Source organism: Ambystoma mexicanum, chromosome 10 (genome assembly GCF_040938575.1).
Source record: "Ambystoma mexicanum isolate Mex_15411 chromosome 10, UKY_AmexF1_1, whole genome shotgun sequence".
Classification (NCBI taxonomy): Eukaryota; Metazoa; Chordata; class Amphibia; order Caudata; family Ambystomatidae; genus Ambystoma; species Ambystoma mexicanum.
Window position 1 is genome coordinate 320,412,124 of NC_090932.1, and position 24,476 is coordinate 320,436,599.

Genomic DNA, 24,476 nt, shown 5'->3' on the forward strand with positions numbered 1-24,476 from the left:
ACATCGACGCCGATGAAAGAGAAAACCACGGCTACTTCACAGCCAACGGTAATACCAAGAGCTTCCGGCACGACGCCGAGACCGTCGTCCACATCCTCGAGTAGGATCCCGATCCTCTCGAGTTCTTCGAGGCCTCTTCCAGTTTTCTCGAATCCGTTCTCTGCGCCTTCGAAGCCTGTCACATCGGCGTCAACGACATCGATGTTTTCTCGCCCAATAATGACGAGGTTGGCTCCTTCTGCCTTAGAAATGGGTTTTACACCATTTCCGAGGTCAGAGTACCCCGGATTATCTTCAATCTATGAAGAAGGGGAGGATTCTGACCAGGAAATCTTTGGGTTGCAGAGGACCACACTACCTGTTTCAGAGGATTTCACCTCTGAGGAAAGAAGGTTGAAAGACCTACAGGAGTCATTACCTGAGGCAAGTGGGCTGGACACTTCCCCAGAAGTGGAATTTGTTAAACCAGACCCAGGGGAACATGCCGAAACACCCTATAGAACCCTGATGGCAAGGATTATTGAATTTATGGGTTGGTCTGATCCTTCACCTGTTTTTCAACAGGATGACCTGACAGACATATTAGACAAAGGTCCCCTTCCATGCAGCCTTACAAAGAAAGATTTCATCTAATTGGGAAACTCCTGAAGTTATCCCTGCAGTCAATAAAAGATTGTCAGCCAAGTATAGGGTAGCTGCGGATGACCCTGAATACTTATCAAAACACCCGACTCCAGAGAGCCAGGTGGTTCAAGCGGCAACTTCATCAAGCAGCAGGTCCGCTTACCCTACTGTCCCACAGGATAGAGATGACAAGAGGTACGATTCTATCGCAAAAAAAGTCTTTTCTGCTTGTAGCATGGCGTTAAAGTCCATCAATGACACATGTACGCTCGCCAGGTTCAGTCACACACTGTGGGAGTGTGCTTCATCAGCGGCTGACTGCATACCCGAAGGAGAGGAAAGAGAAGCCTTCCTTAACATTATTAAAGATGGCAAAGATGCCATGTGCGAGTCACTTCAAACTGGCATCGATTCCGCTGACAGTATCAGCAGGGCCATGGCGGCAAGTACGACAATCCGCAGGGATGCGTGGTTGCGAAAGTCTGGCTTTGCTCCAGATGTACAGGCCAGACTTTTGAATATGCCCTTTGACGGCTCTTCTTTATTCGGTAAAAAGGCTGATGACAGTCTGGAAAAGTTGCAAACATCTAAAGCAGCGGCAAAATCGTTAGGAACTGCAATCCGCCAAACTCCTTTTCGCCCCTCAGGAACCTCTGGAAGAGGAAAGTCCTTTCGCTATTATTCCGCATTTGGGAAAGGCAGAGGACAGCCGGCTCAAAGAGGCCAAAGGAGATCCACCTGAGGTGGACGGGTCAAAACTACTAAAGCCGCAGCAGCAGCAGATGCCTCTTTACCCTCGGCATCTGCATCAGCTGCCCCCAAACAACTCTGAGGTCTTTCCACACAAAACACCTGTAGGGGGCAGGTTAACTCACCATCTGACAGAATGGCAGGCTATAACGTCAGATGCTTGGGCATTGGAGACAGTTGCCCAGGGTTACTGCCTACCCTTTCTAAACATCCCTCAGAGTCATCCACCGGGGCACAGCTCTCTAAAAGTTCCAGATCCGCTCCTCTTGCAGGAAATTATAGACCTGCTAGAGAAAGGTGCCATAGAACCTGTACCTGTAGCGGACAGGAACAAGGGCTGGTACTCCCCCTACTTTCTCATACCAAAAAAGGACGGAGGACTGAGACCCATCCTGGACTTACGAGAATTGAACAAGTTCCTCAGGAAGGACAAGTTCAAGATGGTAACTCTCTCTCAGATCCTTCAGGCCCTACAGCTCCAGGACTGGCTGGAATCTCTGGACCTTCAGGATGCTTATTTCCATGTGCCAATCCATCTCAAACACAGGAAATACCTGAGGTTCACAATTGGCGACTCTCACTATCAATTTCGAGTTCTGCCATTTGGGCTGACCTGCGCCCCGAGGGTCTTCACCAAGCTAATGTCGGTAGTAGCTGCACCCCTACCTGGACGATTGGCTGATCAGGGCTGTATCTTCGGAACAAGTTCAGATCCGGCTAGATTATGTCTGCCACTTCCTTCACAAACTGGGCTTCTCCCTCAATTTAAAGAAGTCACAGATGATACCATCACAGAGACTCCAGTTCATTGGAGCGGTCCTGGACACTTCCCTGGGAAAAGCCTCGCCACCAGAGGTGAGGGCTCAAGATATTCTGCAGATGGTCAACAAGTTCCAAAATGCCCAACGTCTCCCAGCCTTCGACTTTTTGAGGTTGCTAAGCCTCATGGCATCCTGCATCTTCCTTGTGCCAGAGGCTCACCTGTGAATGAGATCTCTTCAGTGGGCACTGAGAACTCAGTGGTTGCAATTCTCAGGGAGAATGACAGATCTCCTCCGGATTCCGGACAAGGTAGCCCACGACCTTCAATGGTGGGCCTATCCAGAGAACATCTTGAAAGGAGAACTGTTTTGACAACCATGGCCGGAGATAACAGTAGTCACAGACGCCTCACTCACAGGGTTGGGAGCCCATGCCAATGAATTGACCATCAGCGGTCGTTGTTCTCCATCGGAGTCCAGACTACACATCAACCTATTAGAGCTGAGAGCAATCAGACTAGCGCTGAAAGCTTTCCTGCCATCAGTAGAGGGGAGAAATGTCCTGATAATGACGGACAACATGGTGGCCATGCACTACCTCAACAAAAGAGGAGGCGTAGGGTCACTGCCACTGTGCAGAGAGGTAATGCAGCTCTGGTTTTGTGCAATTCAGGAAGGAATCTCTCTATCGGCAGTCCACCTAGCCGGAGAAAAGAACTTGACAGCGGACGCTCTGAGCAGGCAGAGCACAGTCTCCCACGAGTGGGAGCTAGCTCAGGAAGTCCTTCAAGAGATCTTCGCCCTTTGGGGAACCCCTCAGGTGGATCTGTTCGCCACAAGCACCAACAGGAAGTGCGATCTGTTCTGTTCAAGGGAATTTCCCCCGAGAGGAGCTCTAGGAGACACGTTCATAGTGGACTGGGAGTTCCCACTCCTTTATGCGTTTCCACCAGTCCCTGTTATTCCTCAAATAATCAGGAGGTTGAGAAGATTCCGGAAAACCATGATCCTAATTGCCCCAGACTGGGCCAGGAGAACGTGGTACCCGGACTTTCTAGATATGTCCATCTGCCCTCCAATCCGTCTTCCACTCAAAGATAATCTTCTCTCGCAGAAGGGAGGTCAGGTTCTCCATCCAGACATCAGAACCCTCAACCTTCACGCTTGGCTTCTGAAAGGGTGAGGTACAAGGATTGGGACCTCCCTGATGACGTCATGGAGGTGTTGCTTTCGGCCAGAAGGCCAGCAACAAAGTCTTTATACCGCTGCCGTTGGAACAAATTTAGCAGCTGGTGTAGAGAAGGGAATATCAACCCTTTTTCATGTGGTACACCAACGGTGTTATCGTTTCTACTCTACTTGGCAAACTCAGGCCTTCAAGTTGGCACTGTAAAAGGCTATCTCGCAGCGCTTTCAATCTTCAAGCGCACTGCGGAGGAACCATCGTATTTCAAACTTCCTCTAGTAATACAATTTCTCAAGGGATTAACTAATGTTTATCCTCCAAGACCATTCCAAGTTCCCTTATGGGACTTAAATGTAGTCTTAAACTTCCTAATGGGTACTCCATTCGAACCACTCCACTCTTGTTCGCTGAGATTTCTCACGCTTAAAACTGTCCTATTGGTAGCACTAACATCTGCTCGGAGGGTGAGCGAGCTACAAGCTCTCTCTTGTAAACCCCCCCATACAATTTTCCATAAGGACAAAGTTGTCCTACAGGTGAAGCCTAATTTCCTCCCAAAGGTGGTTTTCTGAATTTCATATTACTCAGAAAATTACCTTACCTTCGTTCTACCCTCCTCCCCATCCGGGGAAAGAGGAAGAAAGGCTACTTAGGCTGGACCCAAGACGAGCTCTGAGCTTTTACATCAGCAAACTGGCTAGGATTAGGCAAGCAGACCAACTGTTTGTAGGATACTCAGGTCACAAGTTGGGACTACCCATAACAAAACAGACCATTTCCAGGTGGATCATTTTGGCCATTCTGGAATGTTACAAACTGGCAGGGAAAGAGCCACCCCAAAATCTTAGGGCTCATTCAACCAGGGGTATCGCAGCCTCTTCGGCCCTCCAAACAGGGGTACCGGTCCGAGACATATCTGCGGCTGCCACATGGTCGTCCACACATACGTTCACAAAATTTTACAACCTGGATTCCTCCGCTAGTCAAGAGACCAAATTTGGAAAAGCCGTATTACATGCGGTTCATTCCTAAAAGGGATACATGACATTATTACTCCCACCTCCAATTACATTCCACTGCTATGGGAGTCTATCAAAGATGAGGAATACGTCGGAGGACACAATCCCTTCGAAGAACAAGTTACTTCTTACCTTGTAACGTTCTTTCGATGGGATGTTCCTCCGACGTATTCCTTATCGCACCTCCCATCCATCCCTGCAGTAATACTTCCCTTGTGGTTGCAGCTTACGCTCCTTCAAGGTCAATAACCAATTCAGGCATGACTTATCTTATGCTACAAAACGGAACTGAGCAACGGACGGCACGCGTGGCTATTTATGGGCATGGTGACGTCGGCGCCGATACGGTGGCTGTCGAGGGACATCGATTCGGCAGACGTCGACGCGCAGCGCCCTCTACAGAGAAAACATTTCCGAGGCCAGCAAGCTGGAGACGAATTATCAAAGATGAGGAATACGTCGGAGGAACATCCCATCGAAAGAACGTTACAAGGTAAGAAGTAACTTGTTCTTCTCTAGCGTTGGTATCTTTCATGAATTCACATGTGGCCTGCAGCCTTCCCCCTCAGGCAAACATCCTTCTTAGGTCTTCCTCCTTTTGGAGATGTTTAAATCTGAGGGGAAGCTGCAGAGCCAGAGCTATAAACTCAACGTACCATTGGTGCTGCCAAAAGCACCCATAACAACGTTAATGGGACACTCAAGGTGTCAACGTTTTTTCCATAGGAAAACAAATATTTTAAAGTTAACTGGGTTTTCTCAGCCTGACGACAGGGAATATTGGAGAAATGGAGTTACAGGTAAGATACGACTTCCTTCTCGTGCTTCAGGAGGGGCCGAGGGGCTTCTAGAGGCCCACAGGCAGCGTCAGCGGCGGGGGCGGCCCAGCCTCCAAAGCCGCTTTGATTTCCCCTCTCACAGCGCACCAGTTGGAGGACGGTTGACAGAGCATTTGCTCCAATGGCAGGGAATTACTTCTGATGCCTGGGCTTTACAGCTCACTCATGCAATGGGGTTATTGTCTGCTGTTTCTGAGAAAACCACCAGACAGACCACCTCCAATCCAACTGGGACAGGAGCTCCAGGAAGAACTGAGAGCCCTGTTGCTGAAGGGTGCTGTGGAAAAGGTACCTCCCAAACAGAGAGGATCGGGTTGGTATTGCCAGTATTTCCTGGTGCCCAAGAAACCAAGAAAGAACGAGGTCTCCGTCCCATTCTGGACCTCAAGGCCTTGAACAAGTTCTCGAGGAAAGACAAATTCAGGATGATGATGTTGAGAGAAATTATCCACGCTCTCGAATTTCAGGACTGGCTGGTGTCCATAGACGTACAGGACGCCTATTTCCATGTGCCAATACATCGAAAGCACCTGAAGTTCCTAATGTTCACCATATGAGACATGGACTTCCAGTTCAAGGTGCTTCCCTTTGGTCTTACCTCCGCCCCAAGAGTCTTCACCAAGCTCATGGCGATAGTTGCGGCCCAGCTCAAGAGATCCAGAGTCCACGTATTCCCATGCCTGGACAACTTGTTGATCCGAGGGAAGTCTGTAGAGTAGGTCTTATCCCATCACCAGGACACCTGTTCACTACTGCACAGGCTGGGCTTCTCCCTAAACTTAAAGAAGTCCCAGATGACACCAGTCCAACGACTCCAATTCATCGAAGCAGTTCTAGATACTGAAGTGGGAAAGGCCTTCCCTTCCGAGGAGAGAGTACTCAGCTTGACACAGATGGTGCATTTATTTCAGAACAATGTCACCCTACCAGTGGCTTCCTTCCTCTGCCTTCTAGGCCTCATGGCCTCCTGCATTTTTCTGGTGCCAGAGGCCAAGCTGCGCATGAGATCCCTGCAATGGTCACTGTGAGATCAGTGGTCTCAGTACTTCAGAACTCTTTCAGATCTCCTCAAAGTGTCCACTTCAGTGGTCAATGACCTGTCCTGGTGGGAGGACCGCAGCAGTCTTTTGGTGGGGAACCCTACTGGCCTCGTTGGTCTCATACCTGAGTCATCAGGGATGCGTCCTTGAAGGGTTGGGGCACTCACTGCGAGGATTTGCAGGTGAGCGGCCTCTGGTCAGCAATAGAAGCCAGGTGGCACATCAACAGGCTAGAATTACGTGCTATCAGGCTAGCCTTGAAAGCATTCGCCCCGTCTCTGCAGGGGAAACATTTCCTCGTTCTGACGGACAACACGGTGGCGATGAACTACCTCAACAAGCAAGGTGGAGTGCACTCCCGTGCCCTCTGCATGGAGGCGATAATGCTTTGGTTCTGGTTGCTGGACAACAAGATCTCGGTCTCGGCAGTTCATCTGGCCGGCACAGAGAACAACTTGGCGGATGCTCTGAGCAGGCAGGGCACGGTCTCACATGAGTGGAAAATGTGCCAGGAAGTCCTAGAGGAGGTCTTCTCTCTCTGTGGTACCCGAGCACCTTCCCTCTCCTGTACGCGTTACCTCCGATTCCCGTCATTCCATGAGTTCTCCGGAGGTTGAAGAGGTTTAGAGGGACCATGATCTTGATTGCCCTGGACTGGGCGAGGAGAACGTCGTACTCCGAACTCTTGGATCTGTCCATCTGTCCGCCACGTTGGTTGCCACAGCGACCGGATACTCCATCCGACCCTGGAATCACTCAACCTACATGCATGGCTCTTGAGTGGATGAGATATGATGACTGGGACCTCTCTGAGGAAGTATTTGAGGTATAAATAAGTTTCCGACAACTCCATTTGTTTCGCAGATTGGGATCTTAATCTGATCCAGGAGGCAGTGCGGGTGTGTGGCTGGGTGGGCAGGGATCGAGGCCTGACATAAGAGGGTAACCGGGTGCACGGAGCGAAGGCAGAAGCAAAGAGGAAGATCTTGAGGTGCTTCCGGAACCAGAGATGGTTCTCCTCAAATTCCAGAGTGGCAGGGAGGCTGTTGCAGAGGGAGGCACCAGCTGAGGAAAGAGATCTATCCCCAACGTGTTGCTTGGAGAACCAACTGACCCTGAGGGAGTTGGGGGTGAAGGAGCGAAGAGCTAGAGTGGGAAGGTATTTACAGAGGGAGAGTTGAAGGTATTTTGGACCCAGGTCCCAGAAAGCCTTGTGGACAATGCAAAGGGTCTTGAATTTAATCCTTGCAGCCACTGGGAGCTAATGAAGAGATTTCAGGGCTGGAGATAAACGATCTCAGGGATTGAGGCCAAGGACAAGTTTTGCAGTCCTGTTCTGAATGAGTTGAGAGGGCGGAGAGTAGAAGCAGGTAGATTTAGAAAGAGGCTGTTGCAGTTGTCCAGCCTGGAGAGAACCAGAGCTCTAGAGACAATAAGCTTCTGGGGGAAGGAGAGGAAAGGAAGAATACTTCTGAGGAGGTGCAGTTGGTAGTTTGACTTCTTAGAGATGTCAGAGATGTGAGGAGAAAAGGAGAGTGTGGAATCAAAGATGACCCCGAGGTTCTTAGCCTCACAGGTGGGAGCAGGAAGAGGGCCAAGGGAGGCTGGCCAGAGAGTGGCAGGAAAGGAGGGTGCAGGTGTGCCAATGAAGAGAATCTCTGTCTTACTGGCATTAAGCAGAGATCATTAGCAGCACACCATTCCTGGATAGCAGATAGACAGTCAGAGATGAGAGAAGGAGCTGAGGAAGCCTGAAAACGAGCTGAGTGTCATCCGCATAGCACTGAAAGTTGGAGCAGAGAGCGGCAATGCGGTGGGCTATGGGTGCCATGTATTGGTTGAACAGCCAGGGAGAGAGGTTAGACCACTGGGGAACATCACAGTTGCACCTGGGAGGGTCAATCAGAAAGGAAAGAGGTCAGACAGGCCAGGGCCTGATCAGTGACACCCAGGTTAATTAAATAGTTACCAGATGAACATCTAAAATATTTCAGAAAGTTCTCAAAGCAGATCCTGCGGTCACCTGTTAGAATCTCACAGTAAATTACCAAATGTTTTAATGATTCAATATCATTCCCACAGAATCAACACATATTATTCTTTCTCACAGTCAGATTTCTTCCAAAAATATCTTACTTCGTGTGTGGGAAGTAAATTTAGCCGAAAGCATAGAAACCTGTTCCCAAATTTCCAATTGGGAAATTTGCTAAGATAAAGGGCTTGTTAATTCAGATATCTTACTATAGTCCCCCAGGTCATCGCAAGTACTGCACTAGTCACTTCTTCATAGTTCTTTTTTTATATACAATGCAAATTATTCAAAACCTCCTCTAACTCAAAACCCCTTTCATTCAAATGTAATGCACATCTCTTCAGATATGAGTTATTCGTTTTTTTTCCCTCCAGCTTGAAAAGTTTCTAATGAGGAGTCTAGCAGAGGGTGTACTAACTTTTTACATACATAATAGCTGTTTCCATAAGATGCTCATATTTAGGGAAATCTTTCCTAACTCATACCCTACTACGGTCATTGGAGTTGATTGAGGCACAGATATAGTTCCTTTCCAAAAAAAGACCCTCAAAATAAGTAAAATCAAAATCAAACTGATCATAATATATTTCCAGTCCATAAATGAATGCAAGGACTATTTTCCCTTCATAAAGTTTCAGCAGGGGAATGATTGAGAACTTCCCAAATTACTATTACAATGCTTCATTTGTGACAACAGTTGCCTCGCCTTGACCTTCAGCTAATTTTTAAAACAGTGCTGTGCCTGTTTCACTTTTATGATTGGCATCACTGCTGGTTTAGTAATAGTTTGGGACTGAGTAGCAGTTTTATCTATTAGTCGTCCCTGTGACTCATACAAAAGGACTTGTGCAGAGAAGCAGTCCTTTTGTCACAGTCTGTTGGTATGTCTGTGAAATATTAAGCATACTCACAAACCACTAGTGAGAATAGCCCAGACTGTTCCGCTTCACTATACTAGGAAATCGGCTCTTATTGCAGACATGATTCCTTACAAAGGAAGTTATGAGGTACAATTTGATAGTGACATCTCTCTTTCCCCATACACACTTACATTCTTTATCATCTTGCTATGAGTCTGGAAGAAGGGACACTGTATGTAGCAGTAAGTATACAGTCCTTACTTTGGTGATTGTGATTCTATTACTCTCAGTCCTATTTCTCCAGCATTCTCCTCTCTTGATGTATCTGCTAGATATGCATGAGAAGGAAACGTCAAAAATACAGGGACAGGGACAAAGCCCTACCTAGCAGGTGCATTAGCGAGAGACCCAATACACTGCTCATAGGCACTCTTTTGGATTTCTCTATCTGCTGTGCAAAAAATACTCTTGTACCTTTGCCTGTAGCCAGCAATTCCAAAGTGTCTGAGAGAAGACACATTTACTTTATCTCAGCAAAAAATGTTGTATGACAACTAAACAGGCTATGATAAAGGCTTTCTTTAGGTATTATTATTTGCATACATCTTCTCATCTGATGCTCGATTGTGATGGCATGGAAGAGCTATGTATTATGGAAGAACTATGGAAGAACTATGTATTACATTTCGGTGAACTGACATGGTCATCTCTCCTTCTTTTACACTCCCTGTTTATTGATCTATCACATTGATGGGTAGCATAACAGAATCCGACCCTGGAGTGAAACAAGGGCACCTTTTTGGTGACTTCTGTATTCCTCATTCAAATCTCGCTTTTATTACCATTTACCTCTGACAGCTAAACATCTTCATAATTGGTAATTACGGTCCAAATAAATGGCCAATGAAGGGAAACTGAGCTACACAAGGGTTGAAGGTGCCAGTATGCGGGTGCCCTGGCATCTATGCAAGTTGGGGAGTAATTTGTACATACATTGCCTACAGTAGATACAAATAGAGAAGAGATGAAGAAAAAAAGAAAACAATAAAATAAAATGTTACCATTGCAAACAAAATATATGTCAACTGGAAAAAAAAGCATTTAAAAAAAGGAAGCAGCTTATTGTCCTGTCAGATTATTGTCCTAATGTTTGGTAACAGGGGATGTAGAAGTGCAGAGGTCACCAGAAGGTAAAATCATCCTATCAACAGAGGAGAGTGGATACCATTGGGAGCAGTAGGGTAAACCTCACCCCATTTTCGTGTTACATGTTGTTAGGTTACGTTTTAATTTGTTGCATACACTAGAGATTGTCAACCCCTGTTTAAATATCTCAACAAACCAGTGAATATGCAGACTATGTGACGTTGAGGTAGTCGAGACATTGCACCATCTGGTTCTCCGTTGCCACACTCTTTTACAAATACGTCAGTATCTAGAGAAATGTGTTCATTCTACGGTTGCTGTCTGCTCATATGCGCTATGGCAAAGACTAAGGAGCACACGTCAGTGATCATTGTCTTTAGTAGCACTAATTGCCTTCCTTAAGGAAATAAGTCAGTTATTTGAGTGCAATACGAATAGTGAACTTGGTGGGCTGAAATTACATCAATGGGACCTCTTCCTTTTAACTGGTTAAAGATTTTATGGTTAGGTGTTTTAACAATTGATCACTAAATGAAGTAATGTATTAAAGCATGAATTGCCATCATATACACATCCTTGTATTTAATTAATTCTGGATTTTTCAATGTTGTATAATGTATTGGCTACTATTATTGATTCTTAATGTAATGTAGTTATTATTGATTCTTTATGTATTACTGTGTAATATGAGTGTGAGAAGCTACAGTTGTAGCTGTTATACACTAATAATAAAGCAAAATAAAAGTATGTTGTTATGCTGATGCTTTGGTCCTGTACAAGCAGGCAGTCCAAAAATTCATTGAAGTCAAAAGAGTAACAATTTTCCTAAAGACTCTGATATACGGGCAGAAGATCTAGAGAATGATGAATTGGTCATCATCATGGTCTAATTGGCCACCATCTTGAGTTAGGAACCCCTGGTCTTCGATTAGAACCGCCGCCAGAATTCAGGCTAATTATGTTTTGTTCTATTTCAGTTCCCATCTACAACTATACTTAATTCTGCATTACAAGTGAGCCATGAGATCGGTCATCTTTTGGGAATGCACCATGATAACCGAAATAAATGCAAATGTGAAAGAAGGAATCTATGTCTAATGGAACCAACTGGAAAGTAAGTTACTTTTTTTGGGACCAAGATTAAGTTGAGAAATTAGATTTTTTAATATACATTAATTTTGTCTCAACTGCTATTTTTCAAAAATCTGTTTTTGAAACCGTAAGAAATAAATCATATATCATTTTCCAGTTGCATGACAACTGTGTAAGTGTTAGGAACATAACAATGAAAGTTCTCTTTGGCCATTATATAATTTTAATAAGTTCTTATGTAGATTAAGGCCCTCATTTTGGTGGCATTGAAGAGCATGGCGGGTTGATAAGGAGGGCAAGGGTCGTAAGAGTATGAACATGTTCTATGGTAATAATGCAGATAACTATGAGGTAAATTATGGTTAGGCAATTACATTTGTAAAATATAAGGCAGAATATCCTGTAATAGATTGTATGTAATAAAGCAGAAGCTGTCAATAGGTGCATGATCATAGCCATGGTAAGTAAAGAAACTAGTATTTATAAATATAGTTAAAGTGCAGATAAAGAAAACAGCAATTAGATCAATTGGTCGGTTCTATCAAAGCAGCAAGTGGTACGCAAAGTTTAGTCACTGGCTTAAAATCAAAACGTAAGGTAAAAAAATTAAGTCATTGCTCAAAGCACAGTTTTACACAGTTGTTAATGTTGAGGGCAATTAAAGGAAATGTTCAACAGGTATGCCAAATCCAAAAGACCAAAAAGCATTTACTAAAGAGCATGAGATCAACTTATGAATTGAAACTTAATAGGAAATCCAAAGGATGAAACAGCAAGAGGATCGCCTTCTCCTGTTTACAGGGGAAAAAGTGAGGTGGCTGCCACTCATCTTTTCAGGTTGAGATTAATATAGCCATGCCTCGTTTTGAAGTAAAAATGGCCCGTGTATGTTTGTCTGCCATACAACAGTTATGTTATGTTGATTTATACCGTGCACCGCTACCACCCAAGGGCAATTTCCAGGCACTAACGTGGCTCTGCAAGAAAGAGGTTGGGTTGGTTAGTGAGGAAAGAGTGATAGGTTAGGTCCAGAACCAGGAGAAAATGGCGTCTTTGTGTTTTGGCTTGCAGATTGTTGGTTGCGTGCACTGGCTTATTGTATCTGTACAGGTAAGGTCTAATGCCTGGGTTGTTTCTATTTAGCTATTTGTTATGTAGGAGGGTGTCTGTGTGTTTTATGTGTAGATTGGATGGTATTTCAGGTTGTGCACACTGACTTGTATCCGTACGGGTATGGTCCAATGCCTGGATTGTTTCTATGTGACTGTTTGTTATGTAGGAGTGTGTTTGTGTGATTTATGTGTAGATTGAATGGTATTTCAGCTTTTGCGCTCTGGCTTGTTGTATCCATATGGGTAAGGTTCAGTGTCCAAGTTTGTTGTGGAAAGCTTGTGTTACTTGTGTTCGGTGTGTGTTGGTGTATAGGTTGGGTAGCCCAGTGGGCGTGGATATTGTTTGGTGGTGTTTTGGAGGAAACAGGAGCGGGGTGGTTAGTACATTGGCTACTCTCTACGATTTTCTGTGTAGCTGATCTACACAATTCTATATAGTGATATGCATGGTTAATTCAACAGTCTATCTAAGTGTGACGCGTGGCTAATCTTCCTAATTCTATCTAAATGTGCTGCATGCCTAAATTTTACAATCTTATTAAGTGTAACGCATGGCTAATCTTCACAATTCTATCTAAAAAAACAGAGACAGTGGGGCAGGTGGAGGAGTGGCAGTTATAGCGAGAGATTCAATTAAGCTATTTAAAGCCAACTTAACATGCAGTGGTTGTGAAACCTTACACCTGAAATTCACACACACACTTCACACACACACCTAATAACTGTTTTAATATCATAGTCATTTATAGACAACCATCACTTGTATCAGAGTTTTGTAATGAGTTAACTCTCCAGTTAAACAATCTAAAATCCACAAATACAGCTACTTTATTGGTGGGAGATTTTAAGATGGAGAGGGAACAAAGCAGATAAGGAAGCTATCTTGCTGGGAAAAACTATGAAAAACCTAGACTTCACAGTGATAAATAATGAACCCACCACACCGCAAGGTAATCAATTAGATTGGGTCATAACACAGAATCTGAAGACCCAGAATGTAATTACGGAGCCCTGTAGTTGGACAGACCATTCCTCGGTCACCTTTGATGTACTGTTAAACAATCGAGCTAAAAAAATAAAAAATCCCCATGTTAAGGTGTATAGCCGAAATTTCTAAAATATAGGCACAAGCAATTAAAACCTTGTTTAAAAAGGATCTTAGATACTTTTCAGAACAAAGATCCATGCAAAACCATGTTATTGTAATACACTACACACATGCGTGAATTGGTGGAACAGTTTGCTCCCCTGAAAGCCAAATTAGTCAGGAAAATCGACAACCACCACAAATGGTATAATGGTCAGCTCAACAAATTAAAATTGTAAAAACGAGCCATGTAAAGAAAATGGTTACAAAACCCTACACCTGCGAATAAAGACCAATGGAAACGCATAAATTAAAAATATCGAAAAGGCATAAGAGAAGCTAAGGCGAACTACTACAATAAGGAGATAGCAGCAGCTCCTAACACCACAAGCAACATTTTCGAGATCCTTAAGGGTATAGAAAAACCTAAGGCGCTCGCACCTCCTTTTGTTCCTACCAAGGAGGATTGTGAGGTAGTACAAAAGGCATTTGCCACCAAAATACAGAAGGCTAGAGACAACATTATCACATTTACAGAGGACCCAGGCACGGCAATGATACCTGCTTATATAACTAAACAGAGAGAAGTGGCCAGTTTCAGCTTCCTACCAGTTTCAGAGGAAGAGATGTCCTTAGTACTGGCTAAAATGAAACCAATGTCGTGTGCAGAGGACATCTTGCCGACTAAAGTCATCTTATATAATAAGGAACTGTTCTCTCCAGTACTTACAAGGATAGCAAATGCCTCATTTCAAGAGGGCATAGTACCTAGGGATATTAAAGAAGTGACCATCACGCCACTGGTTAAAAAGGCAGGCCTGGATCCTAAAGATGCAGGTAACTTACGTCCCATTACAAACTCCAACTTCATCTTATAAAACCTAGACAAGATAGCAACCAATCAATTTCAAAAGCAATGAGTAACAATCAGGCTTCCGGGCGGCACATAGCACCGAAACTGCTATGTTAGATTTGCAGACACATATGCTTGAAATCTTGGACAGGGGCAAGGCAGGGATTCTGATGTTACTTGATCTTAGTGCAGCGTTTGACCTGGTGGATCACCAGCTATTGCAAAAGGCACTGGATAAAATAGCAGGATGTTCTCCGCCCACTTTGCCATGGCTGTCATCATTCCTAGCGGAACAAAGAGCCAGAGTGCACTGGGGGGACAACTTCTCAGAGGCCGCTCATATCATCTTTGGAGTCCCACAGGGAGCTATCTTATCTCCATTGCTATTTAATCTATACATGAGAGGTCTTTGTGATTTATTGGAAAGCGTTGGCGTATTCTTCACAAATTACGCCGACGATACCCAGCTAGTCTTTGAATTAATGGGCGATCATCTCATAGACAGGCGAAAATAACAGAAGTTTATAATATCATTGATCACTGGATGAAACAAAATTGGATGTGTCTGAACAACACCTAAATGGAGTTGATGATCTTTGGAACACGCCAGGCCAGAGTCAAGTTAGTTGAAGAATAAAAATGTTTGCCATCAAAGATGCAAATATCCCAGTAATGACCCAGGTTAAAACGCTCGGGATAATGGTTGATGCCTCAGTGGGGTCCGAGGTACACGTTAAATACCTTCACAAGAACAATGCCTACTACCTGCGCCTACTGAGAGCTATCCGACCATTCTTAAAAGAGGAAAATACAGCCACCGTTGCCAGGTCTATTATCCTGTCACGACTGGATTATGGCAATGCCCTGCTGCTCTGAGCAACAAAGAAAGAAATTGAGAGATGTCAAGTAATGGAGAACGATGCAGTTCGTATCATTAAGGGGATCAAGAACAGAGAGCATATAATGGAAGGAAGGAAATCATTACTCTGGCTGAGAATAGAGGACAGAATCAAATTTAAATCAATGACGATAGTTCATAGATGCTTGCATGGCGATGCCCCTATTTACTTCAGGAAACAATTTTCAAGATACATTCCATTGCAGTCATTAAGATCAGAAGATCAGAGGGATTCCAAGATGGCCGCCATGTAGAAGAGTCGCGCTCCTCTTCTCTCCGTCCGAGCGGGAATATATAAAGGTGAAAAACGCAGCCAAAAAGTGACTAAACTGAAGCTAACTGCATCGGAGGCTGGATCCAGGAGAGGTGTCGAGGAGCTGGCGAGTGGCACCGATTTTGGAGGTGATTAGATGGGCGGCAGCTCTGCAACTGCTGCACCCGTAACTGGAGGAGGCGGTCCGGAACATAGCAGAGGATTCACTGGTTCACAGAACCGGCGCCCTATCACAGCGCTGCAGAGTCCTGCAGAGGAAATTGCCGTTGGAACGCGGAGAGAGGTTGGAGCCTCAGCGTTCGGAGAAGAGCGGAACTTCGAGGGACCTGTGCCATTCTATGCCTGGCGAAGTCTCGCCCCGTTTAAAACGGGCGGGGACCGGAGCATTCGCCCTCGCCTCGTGTCAAGGCTTGGGCTGGGCAAGTTGGGCAAAATATTGGGTTCTTGGGGGACGGATCGGCCCGTGAGTACAAAGCAATTTAACCAAACGGGAGAGGAGGGAGGGGCGTATGACTGGCCCAGAATAATTATCTTAACTAGACCCGGATCTCTGGCAGGCAAACTGGGTGGGAAGCGAAAGGAAAGCACAGCCCAGATCCTAGCACCCTGAGAACGATCCCAGCGACGTGGGCCCCTGGGAGCTGCAATTGGATCCTTCCCAGGGAGTCTATTGTAGTGCAGCCTGAGTGAATGGTCAAACAAGCACAAGAGCAACCACAGATAGCAGTCCCACATGGAAGCCATGGAAACAGAAGAATGAAGGCGGACAGCAGCGACTTGGGGCTGAAGGAGTACACACGCGAATCCTAGTGAAGCGGAGAACACAGAAGTGGTTGAGTTGGCCCGATTTATAGCATTGTGAAGTCCTGCTGAGGCTGGTGGAGCTAGATTGGGTCAGATAATAGCACTGCTCCCCCCCGCCATCCTTCCTCTGGAGTGCGGCGCAGGTGGAGGGCGCATTAGGCCAAGAGCGAGAAGAGAGTTCTGAGCAGACTGTTTGTCTGTTGAGGCGAGGAAGGGAAAGACACGAGCAGCAGACCACCTTGGCCAAGGGAGAATCACTTCATCAAGCTTCTAATCGCAGCCTGAGAGTGAGAAGCATCCCCCCAAAAAAAGGGGCCCCCTAATGAATAAAATGTGGGCAACTGATACGGACGCCGCTAATAGCGACTGGTAAAGGGGGTTACTGATCTGAGCGCAGAGATCAGAGACAGAGCAACTACATTAGCTAGCTCAGATCAGAGAATTCTGATGCCAGGAGTAAAAACCAGAAGTGCTTCAGGGAAAGCCAAAGGGGCTCACACACGCTCAGAGAGCAAAATTGAGAGGTGCTGGAAAGTCAAACAGTCAGAGGGAGACATGTCAGCCATACCTCGATGAGATAGCACGGAACTGGGAATCCTCAAGACGCCAGCCACCATGACTTCGGATAAGGAAGAATTACTGAGCTGCCTGAAAGGAATGGAAACAAGAATGACAAGCACGTTTCAACTCCAAATGGGGCAGATGAAAGAGGAACTGAAATTGGCCTTACAGGAAATCAGGAAAGAGGTGAACAAACTGGGGGAAAGAGTTGGCGGGGTGGAAAATGGTCTTTCCTGCGTGGCAGAGGATGCCTGTCATGATGCCTACCTCCAAGGAGCCAGGTTCGACCCAGCAACCCCAGAGGCAGGCATCATTTCCCCCAGGGAAGTGCCAGCGGGCCCAAGCTGGGGCCCTTTGGACACAGTCCTGGCGCCTTAGGCGCCAGGCTCATGTTGGACCCCTGTCCTGGCGCCTTAGGCGCCAGGCTCATAAAGCTAGACATGTGTTCAAGTGTTTTAAGGTGCACTTACCTGATGCAGACCATGCTGCTACATCCAGGCCCTCTTGAGGCCTGAATAGAACTACTTTACCTGTGGAACTACTTTCCCCTGGGTGTGGTCAGGGAAGGATACATACCTGATCGGTGGAAGGATACCTGGAACTTCTTCCAAAGCTATTTAAACCACGCCCGATCAGCAACTCACGCTTCGCGTTGTTCTGCTCCTCGCAGCTGGACGCTCACCGTGTCAGCTCCTGCATCTGGACTTCAGCCACGCCTGTCAGCATCCTGGGTCACCTGCTGAGAGAGAATTGGCAGGAGAAAGAAGACTTTACCTGCTAAAGCTGCATCACGGAGACTTCACACCGACGATCCTGAAAGGGAAGACATCATTTTAAAAGCATTTCGCTTCGATCGCTGCAGCGCTGCATTTCACTCACCTTTCCAGGGCATTTCCATCTTCAGCAGCGATCGTCCGGATCCGCAGCCACTTCCCAGGGCCTAGAGAGAAAAAGACAAGAACACAAGGTGAGAGAAGGAAGGGAATAGGAAAAGCTCAGTTTCCTTCTAAGACTTACCTGTTGGGTCATTCCCATTTCATTTCGGGTCCTGCCGCATCCTGGCATTCCGGACCCCGGCCCCTATGGGGAAAAAAGACAAAGACATTGAATGAGCGAATGCAAAGACATTACCCGAACGCTCATCCAGAACTTACCTGTCATTTACTGGAACTGCACGTTTCACTTCGGGTCGGCGCCATATCTCCGGAATTCCGAACCCCGGCCTCTAAGGGGAAAAAGACATAAGCGTTAGCGCTTGCTGCAATAAGACAAAGGACATTATTATTAAGCTTGAACTTTTGAACTTGCTACAGAATTCTTACAGCGCCTTACCTGAAAAGTCAAGCTTATTTGAACTCCCATCAAACCTCAATCCAGTGAAGTAACTGGGTTTCAACGCGCCCCTGCATCAGAAGCAGGATGGAATTACGGGCAGAAGTGCACTCAGCCCGCCAGGAGACTAACACTCTCAAAAGAACTCTGATCCTATCCAAGGAAAGAACAGATGACCTGGCCAAAAGGTTATTACAGGCCCAGGCAGGGCACACTCCTTTACCTAATTCCGGACATACTTCCACATCAATGGGTTTGGATAACCCGGTACAAATCAATCTACCCGGACACATGCCTTTGGCCCCGCCTGAACGTTTTGCGGGGATCCCAAGAAATATGCCGTCTTTATGAACCAATGTCGTTTACACTTTCTATGCAGACCCGGGGCCTTCCCTAACGACCAGACCAAAGTAGCCTTTATACTATCTTACCTCAGTGGCAGTGCTGCCGATTGGTCTATTCCATTGGTAAATCAGGATGATCCCATTCTCCAGAATTTTCAGGGTTTCCAGGCCAGCATGGAAAGTTTGTTTGCTCGACACTCTCAAGGACAGGCCCTTGATAACGAACTGCTATCCTTACGACAAGGTAATCAGGATCTTCTGTCCTACGTTGCCACCTTTAATAGACTGGTTGTGGAAACTGGATGGCCAGAAAACAAAAGGATCACATTGTTTCATCGAGGCCTGCGCGGAGAGCTTAAGGATGTTCTAGCTCAGATAGTAGATCCACCCCAGGTCTGCGCAGACTACATAGATTTGGTGGTTCAACTTGATCACAGACTTCAAAATAGAAAAGCAGATCGGTTCAAGTACGAAACCCGAGTACCGATCAAAACCCACGCTAACTCCAAGAGTACCTACGTATCCGAAACTATGCAAATCGGTGGTGTTAAAGGACCATTAACACAGAAGGAACGAGAGAGAAGGCGGCAAATGCAACTTTGCCTGTATTGCGGGACTTCCGGTCACTTTCTTCGAAATTGTCTGGTTAAATCACCTAAGAAGGTGGTTGGAGCCACTGATAACGATTTATTGACAACTGATTCGTGAAACGACCTAGCCCGACAAGCGTAGGGGTCCGCTTGCCGAGCTTGAAAACAAACTCTTTGACCTCGCATTTTGTCATGCCAATGGTGCTCGTGGACCCAAAACAGCCTCAGCTGTTGCATGCTATAAAAGCATACATCGACAGTGGAGCTATTGGAAATTACATAGACCGTGAATTGGCTTCCAGGATTAAGCTCCCTCTCCGCCCGAAAGTAACCCAAGATGTCATTACTACAGTAGATGGAAGCGAAATAGCCTCAGGGCCGGTAACGCATTCCACTGTTGAAGTGACACTGGTGGGTCAGGATGGACATCGGGAAGCAATCGTGTTTGATGTGATCAAGGCCCCACAATTTCAAGTAATTCTTGGAATTCCTTGGTTAGAAACACATAATCCCAGAATTGACTGGCGAGCAAAGAAGATAACTTTTCCTGATTGTGAACCAACTTGTTACCCAAGAAGTCCAGTTATGGGTCTAGCCTCAGCAACTTCCACCCCTGTACAGCTACCGTCAGAATACCAAGAATTCCAGGACGTTTTTCAGAAGGAACAGGCTAACACATTACCTCCCCATCGGTCTTATGATTGCCAAATCGATCTGGTACCCAATGCTCAACTACCTTGTAGTAGGATTTATGCTCTTACAGAACCTGAGAACCTACATTTGCGTCAGTATTTAGATCAGTACCTAGCCAATGGTTTTATTCGCCCGTCCAAGTCTCCTGTCTCCTCAGCTCTGTTCTTCGTGCCGAAAAAAGAGGGTGACATTAGAACATGTATAGACTATCGTGCCCTAAATCAAATAACGATTAAGAATCGTTATACTCTGCCCCTGATCCCTGAGCTTATCGACCAGGTGAAAGACGCTTGTGTGTACACCAAGTTAGATCTCCGAGGAGCTTATCACCTGGTGCGTATAAAAGAAGGCGACGAATGGAAGACTGCATTCCGCACCAAATTTGGGCTCTTCGAATATCAGGTGATGCCCTTCGGTTTGTGCAATGCACCTGCCGCCTTTCAGTACTTTATGAATGATGTTCTTCGGGAACTTATCGACGTCTGTGTCATTGTTTATATCGACGACATCCTGGTGTACTCCTCTTCAGAATCCGATCACAGAAAACATGTCAGGACAGTTCTTGAGAAATTGCGCCAGCACAGACTATTTGCAAAGCTCGAAAAATGCGTTTTTCATACCACAGAAGTGGAGTTTCTCGGATTCATCCTGACACCTCAAGGAGTCCGAATGGACTCGCGAAAGGTGGACGCCATCCTCAAATGGCCATCTCCTAGCTCGGTGAAGGGAGTTCAGAGCATGCTCGGCTTCGCCAATTTCTATCGAAGATTCATCCCGGAATTTTCCCGAACAGTCCAACCCATCACAGCTCTCCTAAAGAAAAACAAACGCTTTGAATGGACTCTTGAGGCCGAACAAGCCTTTCAGGACCTGAAAACCAAATTCACCTCTGCACCTATATTGAAGCACCCGCACCCAGATCTCCCTTACATTGTGGAAACCGAAGCATCCAGTTCGGCCATGGGAGCTGTCCTGTCGCAAAGAGACCCAGAAACTAACCAACTACACCCTGTGGCCTTTTGGTCCAGGAAATGTTCTCCTCCTGAAATCAACTACGCAATTACCGACAAAGAGTTACTGGCTATTAAATCTGCTTTCAAGGCGTGGCGTCACTACCTTCTCGGGGCAAGACACACCATCACCGTAATTACGGACCACAGAAATTTACAGTATTTAAAGACGGCCAAGGCTCAATCTTCACGACAACTCGGATGGGCTCTATTCTTTGCGGAATTTGATTTTGTAATTACCTATCGCCCAGGGTGCAAGAATGGTAAAGCGGACGCCTTATCCCGGATTGGCATGGAAGAACCCAATTCGAGTTTAGAACCTGTGCCAATCATACCTGAGCAAAGAATCTTAGGCCTAACTTCATTGCAAACTATTGAGGACATCCGAACGCAAGTAAAACAACTTCTAGACTCTTCAGCCTTACTGGAATGGAGTCAAAAGGGTCCTCATTACACCGTTAAGGATGACTTACCCTACTTCCAGGAGCGGTTGTTTCTGCCTAGTAAAGAATTGCAAGAACTTGTTATTGCCCATCATCATGAATCATTAATGGAAGGACACCCTGGTATCGCTAAAACGGAGGAAAAAATCAAACGCCACTTCTGGTGGCCTTCTTGGAGAAAAGACATAAAGTCTTTTGTATTGTCTTGCGGAATTTGCGCCCAAAACAAGGGTCAAAAGAAAAGGCCAGCCGGCCTACTTCAACCCTTGGATATTCCACCGGCACCATGGCACACCTTGTCAATGGACTTTACAACTGACCTGCCTCCTTGTGCTGGTTACAACACTATTCTTGTAATTGTGGATCTATTCTCCAAAATGGCCCACTTTATCCCTTTAAAAGGTTTGCCTTCAGCTTCCACCTTGGCCAAGGAATTTCTGGAGAATATAGTTTGCATACATGGTTTCCCTTCCATATTAGTCTCGGATCGTGGAAGTCAATTTATCTCCCATTTTTGGAAGAAGTGTTGCCAACTAGCACAAATAGATGTGCGGCTATCCACCAGCCACCACCCCCAGACCAACGGACAAACCGAGAGAACCAATCAGACTCTCGAGCAATATCTTCGGTGCATGTTACACCAATCCGAGTTAAATTGGAAAGACATCCTTTGGATCACAGAATATGCATACAACAATTCAGTGCATTCTGGAACCGGACAAACTCCTTTTTATACTTTGTATGGTCACCATCCTCGGACCTCTGATCTAGATCCACCTCTGACCCTGGAAATGCCCGCAGTAAATCATCTGCAATCCACAATAACCCGAGCCTTCAAAGAAGCTGCAACTCATTTACAGCAAGCCAAGAAAAAGTATAAAGAAAACGCTGATTTGCACCGAAGTAAAACTCCTCCTTACCAAGTTGGAGATCAGGTATGGCTAGCAACGAAACATTTACCCCTCAAGGGCCCGCGAACCTTCAATCCCAGATTCATAGGACCTTATCCCATCAAGGCTATAATCAATCCCGTGGCCTTTAAACTGGATTTACCGTCTAACATGCGTATTCATCCAGTTTTTCATGCATCACTTTTGAAGCCAGTACAACCAGGGACCCGACTGTCCAAGCCTCCGGACCCAGTTCCAATTGAAGGGGAATTAGAATTTGAAGTTAAAGACATTTTAGACTCCAAGGTGTTAAAGTCCAAACTCTTCTATCTTGTTGACTGGAAGGGATATGGACCTCAGGAGAGATCGTGGGAGCCTAGTAACCATGTTCACGCACCTCGATTAATACAAAGGTTCCACCGGAGATTTCCGAACAAGCCAAGACCCCCGGAGGGAACAACCTTGGGAGGGGCCTTGAGGGGGGGTGCTGTCATGATGCCTACCTCCAAGGAGCCAGGTTCGACCCAGCAACCCCAGAGGCAGGCATCATTTCCCCCAGGGAAATGCCAGCGGGCCCAAGCTGGGGCCCTTTGGACACAGTCCTGGTGCCTTAGGCGCCAGGCTCATGTTGGACCCCTGTCCTGGCGCCTTAGGCGCCAGGCTCATAAAGCTAGACATGTGTTCAAGTGTTTTAAGGTGCACTTACCCGATGCAGACCATGTTGCTACATCCAGGCCCTCTTGAGGCCTAAATGGAAATACTTTACCTGTGGAACTACTTTCCCCTGGGTGTGGTCGGGGAAGGATACATACCTGATCGGTGGAAGGATACCTTGAACTTCTTCCAAAGCTATTTAAACAATGCCCGATCAGCAACTCACGCTTCGCGTTGTTCTGCTCCTCGCAGCTGGACGCTCACCGTGTCAGCTCCTGCATCTGGACTTCAGCCACGCCTGTCAGCATCCTGGGTCACCTGCTGAGAGAGAATTGGAGAGAAAGAAGACCTTACCTGCTAAAGCTGCATCACGGAGACTTCACACCGACGATCCTGAAAGGGAAGACATCATTTTAAAAGCATTTTGCTTCGATCGCTGCAGCGCTCACTCACCTTTCCAGGGCATTTCCATCTTCAGCAGCGATCGTCCGGATCCGCAGCCACTTCCCAGGGCCTAGAGAGAAAAAGACAAGAACACAAGGTGAGAGAAGGAAGGGAATAGGAAAAGCTCAGTTTCCTTCTAAGACTTACCTGTTGGGTCATTCCCATTTCATTTCGGGTCCTGCCGCATCCTGGCATTCCGGACCCCGGCCCCTATGGGGAAAAAAGACAAAGACATTGAATGAGCGAATGCAAAGACATTACCCGAACGCTCATCCAGAACTTACCTGTCATTTACTGGAACTGCACGTTTCACTTCGGGTCGGCGCCATATCTCCGGCATTCCGAACCCCGGCCCCTAAGGGGAAAAAGACATAAGCGTTAGCGCTTGCTGCAATAAGACAAAGGACATTATTATTAAGCTTGAACTTTTGAACTTGCTACAGAACTCTTACAGCGCCTTACCTGAAAAGTCAAGCTTATTTGAACTCCCATCAAACCTCAATCCAGTGAAGTAACTGGGTTTCAATGCGCCCCTGCATCAGAAGCAGGATGGAGTACTCATCCTTCCAGACCCTAAGGTGAGACTTCACGGGGAATCAAGGAAGGGTATCGTGGAGGGTTGGAAGGGAGTGGGAGGCTTGAGCATTGTTCTGTCAGTAGGTAATACTCCCTTTTCACGCACAGGGGAATATTCCTGCGAACCAGTGAGGCCATCTTCAGAGTCCTGCGCTTCATCAGCACTCGAAGCCAGACCAGCGCCTCCGTGGGAATCAGGTGAGCGTGACAATGCCAAACAGAGCAGCACTGTGTTGGAACAAGTGGCCAGAGCAACAACTAATTTAGAGCTGCAAGCTGAAGACTTAGAAAACAGGTCCCGTAGATCGAATGTCAGGGTCAAAGGCCTGGCGGAGACAGTATTGGATGCAGACCTGTGGGCCACTGAGCAACAATGCTTTAGCAGCCTAATTAGTGATACCCAGTCTGAAGAGATATGCTTTGATAGAATACATCGGGTTGGCCCGAAAAGAAACGAGTCAGGGGCAAGCCCCAAGGATGTATTGGTTGCATGTACCTCATTTGTTCAAAAAGAAGACATTTTGAGAGGGGCCAGATCACAAACTGAATTAACGATCAACGG

General features: G+C 46.3%; 1 protein-coding gene across 1 annotated transcript in view; it reads left to right on the forward strand.

Moving 5' to 3' along the window:
• LOC138493169 (disintegrin and metalloproteinase domain-containing protein 9-like) overlaps positions 1-24,476 on the forward strand; it is a 4,098,706-nt gene that overhangs the window by 2,069,935 nt on the left and 2,004,295 nt on the right. Inside the window, exon 11 of the mRNA XM_069620352.1 lies at positions 11,235-11,371. Within this exon, the coding sequence (XP_069476453.1) occupies positions 11,235-11,371 (137 nt within the window). The remainder of the gene's footprint in view (positions 1-11,234; positions 11,372-24,476) is intronic.